The 9504-nt window shown below is 43.7% G+C and overlaps 1 protein-coding gene across 1 annotated transcript; it reads right to left on the bottom strand.

Annotated features, from left to right (window-relative positions):
• Positions 1–244: 244 nt before the first annotated feature.
• On the bottom strand, positions 245–3282 carry amer2 (APC membrane recruitment protein 2). Its single transcript, XM_078545413.1, has one exon. It carries the CDS (start codon positions 3201–3203, stop codon positions 1290–1292), a length of 1914 nt encoding a protein of 637 aa, XP_078401539.1. The 5' UTR covers positions 3204–3282; the 3' UTR covers positions 245–1289.
• Positions 3283–9504: the final 6222 nt, after the last annotated feature.

Genomic DNA, 9504 nt, shown 5'->3' with positions numbered 1-9504 from the left:
GAAGTCAAATATTGGGTGGGCCTTGGCCCTATCTGTTCAGACACAGGGATCAGAGAAAAGTATCAAAACAGGAAAAGAGACAAATCTGACAAACCAGGTGATCAGCAGGTATATTTCCTGCAAATAAATAAGAACCATTTTAAGTAGTTGTGCTGGAGACTACAGTACAAATATATTATTAATATTATCCATTTTTTGTTTTCCTCTGCATAAGCTGGTCTCTGTCACAATCACTCTTTACAAATAATGAATACATCTCAGAGAGATTTAATATAAAAATTGGAGATCATTTGACTATCACTTTGTCTATACAGAGTTAAAGCAATGACTGTACAGAAGATTCTGGAAAGAACAATCAAATATAACCAAGTTATATACACTCTTACACTTTAATCTGCCCCCATTTGAGAGAACATTTCTGGTGGTCATTTACTCCATTGTATTTTATCTCCACATTCTGAGTTTTGTACTCACTCACATGTGGAAAATAAGAGCACTGGGATTTAGTGATTCAAAAAAACATTGGCAGATTGAAAATTCAAAAGGATACATCATGAAGGCATTAAAATGATGGAGAATGGCAGTCTTCTCTCCCTTTCAAAAAATAGCTTCAAAGGAATAAATGCTGTACTTATTTATCAGCTTTCGATACATTAATTTTGAATGGTTCCTCCGTGATGAGAATGCAAGCTGGTCTGGTTATGTAATCATTCCCTGATCACAGTTATATAACCAACTTACATATCAGTCCCCTTTCTTCTTCTGTAGATCACAATCATCCAATAGTTCAACAGAATCTGATCCCAGAATGGATTGGCTTTAGGCACAATCACAGTGTAGCTTTTCACTGCTGTAGTTTATGTTGATGACAATTAATGATCATGTCCTAACAAAAGGTTGCAACATACCATATATTGTTTGTCATAAAAAATTGTATATGATTCAGATAAAGCTCTTAAGGTCACTGTTTCACAAATATATTTTATATTCCCCCACGATCACCATTTTTGTTCACGTCAGCTGTTCCATTTAAAGCCTAATGTGTCACATAATCACTTTCCTAAGTAGCATTTGTGAGCTATAAATTTTATGTGTTGCATCTGTGCTTCTTAAAGTTTTGCATTACTTTACATTTCTAGGCACGATTGTTACATCATAGGAGACTCTTCTTGCCAAGTGATAAAAGTTCTGCTGCACAGTGTAAATAGTATGAGTGCAAGCAGAATCTCAACCCATTGTGCTTAACCGTACAAATATCTGTGGTTCTGGACTGATGTAACATGCACATTTTAATTTTGCCAGAGTAACTTTTCTGAGGCTATTTTTTTTGCAGTTCCCTTGGTTGCTGAGGCTTTTGCACTTGTCCCAGTGATGACTTTGTTACTGGGTCGAGGAATTGAAGTCTTGGCAACAGGGATTTTGGTTCTTGCTGGCTCGCATCCTACCAACTGTTGATTCATCTGAGGCCAATGAGTATGGTTTGCTTCGCCCTGACGTACAGTTAACGTGGCCTTGTGCCTAGGGATGGCAGATACATTCTTGTCCTTGGAGATTGTAGCAATGTTGGATGCAGACATGAGAGATTTTGGAGACCGCATTTTAGATTCAGATACAGAGGACATTTCTTCATCTGAAACAATACTTGTCAGACTTTCATCTGGATCTGCAAACAGATCATACAGAGCATCCCCACTGTAACTGTCTCTAGGAATACTTGCCCTGGTAGCAAGGGTTTTCCCACTTTCATCATCAGGTCCAGGGGTTGTGGAGTCCCAGTATCCCTCATCACTATTTGGGACACATTCTTGTTGATCACACTTAGTGATCGTTGGGTCTTCATCATCATTTTTACTTATGGAAATATCATTCAGAGTAAGCTGTTTGACTAATGTACCATCTGCTGCTTCATCAAGGCAAGTTGTAATACCTGAAGCCATCCATGATGTTTGGTCAGCTTTAACCTGTTTCTGTTTGTCTTTAAGAGGCTCAGCAGTTGACAGTGGTGTGTCCCAAAATTCTTTCAGATATTCATCGTCAACTTCATCTGGGCTTGCCATCTCCTCTCCTCCACCTTGATAACTTAGAATATTTGAGCCTTTTTTTGCACCACCCTTTCCCTTTTCTGCAGGAGTTCCTCTTTCACAGACATTTCCTTCATCATCCTGGTCAGCAATAATGTCCCCACATCCCGTAAACGAATCAAAACTCTTTAAAGATGTAACATCAGAAAACATTAAGCAAATTCGATCAATTGATTGTTCTGAGGGTGGATCATTATTGGGTGCACTGGGTGTTGCAGTTTCAGGAGTGTGGCGAGATTCGGATCCAGTTACAGGAACACTTTCTTCTTGGACATCCTGCCCCACATTAGTTAATCCTTCACCCTGTTTGTCCTCAAGCTGTTCTAATGCCTTGACATTAGAATCTTGGTCCAATAACTGGTGGTCAATGGCAGCTTTCTCCAAATCCTTACATAATTCTGAAAGGCACTTCCCACTATTGGCTTGTTTTGGTTCCTCAATGCAGGTGCCCTCATTAACATTCTGCATTTCAGAGGATAACTTGCTTTGCATTTCCACTGCAACACTTTCAGGTTCAGAACAAGATTTCTGTGTCTCTTCTTTCACACATTCCAAGCTGGCAGTCAAAGAGCTAGGCAATGTAATAGTGCCATGAATTTCCAGGTACTCAGCTTTTTCTTCTTTACTGATTTTATCCTTTTTATGCCATCTCATGCTGCTGAACAACCCTTTCAGTCCTTTCTTTTGTCTGTTGCAACTCTTATCTTTCACCTGGTCAGAGTTTGAATGCACTGATTCTCCCTTGCCATTTTCTAATCTACTATTCCTTTTTAGTAAAGAAAAAAAACTGTGAGACTTAGCAATAGGTCCACAACCACCAGCAGCAAAGCTCATACTGCTGACTATTTTTGAACTGGAATCATTGTCCAGTTGATAATTACTCAAAGATTCTTCCTTGTTGCTCACTTCCAGTCCCATATCAGCAATTCCATCATGCGTTTTGCTTCTAACAAGCCCCATTTTCAAGGAGCTTTTCCTATCCCCTTTGTTTTTCACACTAAAAATACTAGGCATGGTGCCCCCCGACTTTTTCCTCCCAAATAATTTAAATGCTGTCTTACTTATCTTGCCAGATTGTTGTTCAGAAGCCGAAATATCATTACAATCACAATGCAAGTCCATGTCTGCCACGATCTTGTTCCTGTCTTCTTTCTGCAGACCACTGCAGCTGCCTGATGCTGACTTTCCCTCTAGCAGCCTCAGTGCTGCTCAGATTCAACTCCATGGCAACCAAGAGGATAAGCAGCTTTCGTCATCTATGGACTAGAGCCAGTCCACTGTCAGCGACAGTAAATTAACCTGAATTTCAGTAAAGCACTGGAAATAATTAGCATTCTGAAAAATTTATGCATTAAAATAAAGTTTCTATTTTTGTTAATGTAGAAAATTGTATTTACTTTTAATTAATAGAAACGATGACTTCCACAAATAGACATATTTTAATATATGCACAGTAATACTTCGGTATAGATTCTGAATGCTAAATAAATGCATAAAGTGATTTACATAGGGTGAATTGCAGTTTATTGGGTTGTTTTCCCTATGTAGTGTGTTTCAACTTTAGGGGAATGGTCAGTGTAAAGAGTTGTAAATCCTCACAGGGAGAAAGAGGGGGAAAATGGAGGTTTACTTCCTGAATCCCTTTCACTCCTAATGATTTGTTAGTTGGTAGAACTGCCAGAGTTTTGGGAACAGATTGCCTGCTCTCCCTGTTAGTCAGAAACTAGTGTAGGAAAAGACAGAACTGAAGAGGAAGAAAATATAATGACAATTAGAAACAATCTATCCTGCATGGATTGATTATTAAAATCTTAGAAAATATGGAGCTGCAATAATTCCAATGTGTCTCTTAGTGTCAGCTATGGCTCAGTTGGTAGCACTCTCAATTCTTAGTTAGAAGGTTCCTGTTTCAAGTCCCACTCCAGGGCTTGAGCATATAAATCAAGGCTAACACTCCAGTGCCCTACTGAGGAAGTACTGCACCGTTTGAGATGCTGTGATTTGGATGAAATGTTAAAGCAAGGGTCTATCTACCTGCTTTGGTGACTGTAAAAGATCCCATGGCACTATTTAATTAGGTTGATTTTTTGATCCACAAGTGGGTGGGGATGAGGTTGTGTTCAAGGGTCATGGGAGGCAGGCAAGGAAATGCAGTTGTGACCATGATCAGATCAGCCATGATCTTACTGAATGGCGGAGCAAGCTCAAGGGGCCAATTGGCTTATTCTTGCTTCTATTTCTTATGTTCTTATTTTCTATTCCAAAGAAGAGCAGGGGAGTTATCCCTGGTGTCCTGGCAAATATTTATCCCTCAATCAACATCACAAAAATGGATTATCTTGTTATTGTCACTTTGTTGTTTGTGGGAGTTTGTTGTGTGCAAATTAGCTGCTGTGTTTTCTACATTACAATAGTGACTACACTTCAAAAGTACTTGATTTGCTGTAAAGTGCTTTGAGATGTCCGGTGGTCATGAAAGGTGCCGTATAAATGCAGGTGTTTTTAAAATTAATTTTATATTAATATAATTTTAGAAGAACAATACACTTCTAACTTTGGATATTATGATGGAGCAATTAAAAACATAGAATGTAGCCTGAAGAATTAAATATAAATCTCCACAGATTATTGTCTGCTGGTCAAACCATATTTTAACTGTTATGAGCAATTGTGGTTAACACAACACAAAACAAATTATAGATGCATTGGTGAGGGTTCAGGGAAGAGCAATAAGACTGATTTCCAAACATAAAAAATGATGAGTTTGGAAGAAAGATTTGAGAAGCTAAAGCTATACTAGTAAAAAAGTTGTTAAGCTGAAATTCATCACAATATATAAAATAGTTAGAAGTGAAAAAAAGGTAAATCCAGGATGTTATTTTCAGTTAAGTCGGGAAGGTAGGACTAGAAGACATAATTAGGAATTAGTGACAGTAAATTTAAAACTGATATTGTGGAAATTTTTAATTAAAGGGTAATAAATGTTTAGAATTATTTGCCAGGAGACAAAAATATTAAAGACACTCACAAAATAGTCAGTTGCTACAACAGGAGAACTGTAGTATTTAGGGATGCACTTCAAAGGGATGAGTGGTCTTATTCTGTCCTTGCCATTTCATAAGTTATTATGCTTTTAATTAACACTAATGTATTAATCTTCCATGTCATTGTTTATTGGTAGTCTTGGACTTAGAACATAGCCAAATTGGTCCTGGTATTTTAGGCCACTGCTCTAAACAGGCACATTTTTTTAAAAAATTGCTATATGAAGTGATTCATTTTAGTAGGAAGAATAAGGAGAGGCAATATAAACTAAATAGTGCAACTTGAAAGTGGATACAGGAACAGTGAGACCTGGGGTGAGATACACAGGTCCTTTATTGTGGTAGGGCAAGTTGAGAAGATTGTTAAAAGGATGTTTGAGATCTCGGCTTTATAAATGGAGGCATAGAGCATAAAAGCAAAGTAGTTTTGCTAAACATTTATAAAACATTAGTTAGGCCCAAGCTGGAGCATTTTGGTCAATTCTGGGCACCACAATTTAAGGAGGATATGAAGGCCTTGCAGAGAGTGCAGAGGAGAATTACTAGAATGGTGCCAGGAATCACAACCTTCAGTTACATGAAGAATCTAGAGAAATTGTTCTCCTTAGAGCAGAGGAGGTTAAGGGGAGATTTGAAATTGTTCAAAATCATGAAGGGTTTTGATAGCGTAAATAAGGAGAAACTGTTTGCACTGACAGATGGTACCAGAAGAGACAGATTTAATGTGATTGGTGAAAAAAAGGCAACATGATGATAAAGAATTTACATGGTGAATTGTTGTGGTCTGGAATGCACTGCCCTGAAAGGATGCTGGATGCAGACTCAATAATAACTTTCACAAGGATAAACACTGAAGGGGAAAACTGTGCGTGGCCAAGGGAAAAGACCAGCAAAGTGGAATTAATTGATGCCTCTTTCAAAGAACCAACACAGGCACAATGGGCCAAGTAGCTTCCTTTTGTTGTGTATCATTCTATGATTTATAAATTGCTCAGGTCAATCAGAAGCGAGTTGCAACTGCTTGTAAATTCCCATCAGAATAAGAGTCGGATGGGTTCCATATAAGGTGAGTTCCACTCCACTAGTTTACCACCCAAGTAGTGAAAAATGATCCTTTCTTTTTGAGATTGTTTTGCTTTGGCAAATACATTTAGGGCAGAATTTTCCCGTTGCCATGCGGGGGCAGGACCCGCACACTGATGCATAAGATGACGCGCGGTGATGTCAGGCGAGCGTCCTGACGTCACTGTGCACCATCACAACATTTTGGTGAGCGGGCGCGCATTAATTAACGGGTCACTTAAGGCCCTTGAGGCGCCAATTGACGGCGATTTTTCGGCGCCCATGCAATCTTCAGGTTGTCGCACGGGCGCAACAGGCAGGAGGGTGGGAGACATTTGTATAAACCTTATCCATGGGAGGGATAAGGGGGCTCAGTGGGGTCGCGAGTGTGCTCTGTCAAATATTTAATTTGCAAAGTAACTGATACTTGCCTGTGTCAGCTGCAATACTTCAAAACGCATACCAGCTGCTTGGACTGGACTCACAACCTTCAGGTCAGCACTCTGCAGTGAAGAAACCTTTTTGGGCCTGCAGGTTTCAGGAAGCTTTCCCTTAGCTTGGGAATGGGAGCTGAACTCTCCACTGGAGGCACCTCCTCTGAGGAGGAGGAAGGGAGGGCTAGAAGGGGGAGAAGGCTAGGAGTGCACATTCAGCCTCCAGGGGAGCCACCTTTGGGAGGACAGGCACAGACACAAGGGGTGCAGGGCTAAGAGGTACTCCAAGGCAGAAGGGGCCGCAGAAGACGCTACTATCCTGCTGCCAGAGCATACAGGCGGCGAAACAACTACCTCAATATGTTTGAGGTGCACTGCCGAAGGAGGCTCCATCTCTCGAGGGAAACAGTCAACTATATCCGTCAGATTATTGGGCCTGAGATCTCCGCTAACTGTGTGGGTGGACATCCCATGCCAGTGGCTCTAAAGGTCACAGCTGCCTTCAATGTCTATGCCTCTGGCTCCTTCCAGGGATTGGTGGGTGATCTTTGCGGTGTCTCCCAATCAGCTGTCCACACTTGTGTCAAGCGGGTTACAGACGCTCTGTACAGGTGTGCATTGACCTTCATCCGCTACCGTTGGGACCAGGCAAGCCAGACACAGCGGCCCAGAGGCTTAGTGGTGATTGCTGGCTTCCCCCGCGTCCAGGGTGCAATAGATTGTACACATGTGGCCATCAAGGCGCCAGCAGGTGAGCCCGGTGCCTTCGTTAACAGGAAGGGCTTCCACTCCATGAACGTGCAGATAGTGTGTGATCACAGGATGCTGATTCTACAAGTCTGTGCAAGGTACCCAGGCAGCTCCCACAACGCCTACGTCCTAGGACACTCCCAGGTGCTGGGGCTCTTCAGTGCGCCAGCCCGGCTAGATGGATGGCTGCTGGGTGACAAGGGCTAGCGCCTCAGAAAGTGGCTCCTGACGCCTCTCCGCCATCCAAGAACAGAAGCTGAGCAGCGGTATAATAGGAGTCACTCCTCCACAAGGGCTGTGGTAGAGAGAGCCATCGGCCTTCTCAAAATGCACTTCCGATGCCTGGACCATTCAGGGGGCGCACTCCAATACCCCCCAGATCGTGTGTCGCTGATAGTGGTTGCATGTTGCACTCTCCATAATCTTGCGTTGGAAGGAGGGACGCTGTAAACGAAGAAGATGTAGACACAGTGGCTGTACTGCACACAATGAGTCCAGCAGTGAGTCTGAGGATGAGCACGCACAGGGAAATCTTGAGAAGGTAGGCGCTGACCCGGGCATACTCCAAGGAGGCAGGGGCACCCGAGAGGCTTTAATCCAATGAGCCTTCAGCTAGCACACCACATATGGACCTCCAGGACAAGCCTGGGCTGCAGGCTCCATACTCGACACCTAAGTGCAAATTCTGCCTGGATAGGAACATTAACTAAGGGCCTTGTCAATAAAGCTCAATGTCCCATAAATCACTCATAACATTATTGATAACCATCCACCTGCAGAAGAAGAGGTATCCTCAGCCATGGTAACATGTCTGAATTTAATGGTATAACAAAAGGAACTTGAGAACAAAATGACAAAAGTGTTCAACATCACACCAACTCAAAAAGACCTCACTGCGGGCCAACACAAAAGCACCAGTGATAAACCCGTGGTGTGTCTAAGGTGCCTTATGTTTACAATTTTGAGTGCTACATCTTGGTGCTGCCCCCTCGCTGGGACTGGCATCTGAGACAGCCTGCTCACTCTGTTGTCCTGTTGGCCCTGATGACCTTGGCGGCCATCCTCTGGCCCGTGGAGCCTGTGCTGGCCCCGCCTGGGAGGGAACTGCCAGTTTCACAGCTGGCATCTCCCCAGTCGCTGCAGCCTCATCAGATGCAATGGTCACTGGCAGAGGGGCAGAGGAGCTGCCACCCTCATCTGGAGCACCCTGAGAGGAGCCCGCAGAGATGACAGGCAGTTGCTGCGCCAATGTGAGGTTGGTTCAGAGCTCCCTGCTCACTGTGGATGGATGGGCACCGAGCTGGGAAACTTGATGCCAAGACCATCTCCCACACTGGCACTGACCAGCTGAGGTCAATGCCCAATGTGAGGGCTTGCTGGTCCGAGCACATCTCCAGGAAGCCTTGATTGGTCTCCTGGAGGAGCCTCTCCACGAGAGTCACCGCTCTCTCCATGGACGATGCATGGCACTCGGCCATAAGGCTTATTTGCGATGGTCCGCATAGACTTCTCCACCACGAACACCAAGCCAAGCGTAGCCTCATGTATCTCCACCAGATGCTCCCACACACCAGCATTTCTTGTGTTTGCTGCGTCGCAGACGACTCCAGAGACACATCATCAGTCACCAACTGAGCACGTGCCTGGTCCCCTGCAGTCCTCCGACTGCTGGCGCCATGGGCACTCACTGTCTCCACTAGCTCCTCCAGCGACTGTGAAGTACCCTCACCGCTGTGCTCCGAGACACTAGCCAATGATCTAATTCCTACCGAGGTGCTAGTATCCGCGCTAGTGCCTGCCTGGCAGAGATGGTGTGACGTTGGTGAGCTTGAGACTTCAGGACCCTCAGGTGTGTGAGGAGGCCCCTGCTGCTGCTCCTCCCGGCCCTGCTCAGCTGATGCTGAAAGGAAGAATAAAGACATTGGATCAGTTAACGTGGAGACAATGTCAATGTGCATCCCTGAACCCCGGATCATTATGTGCTCATCCTTCCATAAGCAATGGTCAAGCCATGTTTCAAACTTCAATCACCGAACATTCAGCACTGCCTTGGCTGTTGGGAGAACAATGGTGACCTCAGTGCTGGGCAAACATACCTGCCTGTGGCACCCCAGCCTCACAGACACTGGTGGA

The sequence above is a fragment of the Cetorhinus maximus genome, chromosome 7 (genome assembly GCF_964194155.1).
Source record: "Cetorhinus maximus chromosome 7, sCetMax3.hap1.1, whole genome shotgun sequence".
NCBI lineage: Eukaryota > Metazoa > Chordata > Chondrichthyes > Lamniformes > Cetorhinidae > Cetorhinus > Cetorhinus maximus.
This window is presented reverse-complemented; position numbering and strand designations above follow the sequence as displayed.

What these genes read in the sequence shown, in the direction of transcription:
- amer2 (XM_078545413.1), bottom strand. Translation starts at nt 3,203, where the DNA reads ATGGACTTGCATTGTGATTGTAATGATATTTCGGCTTCTGAACAACAA.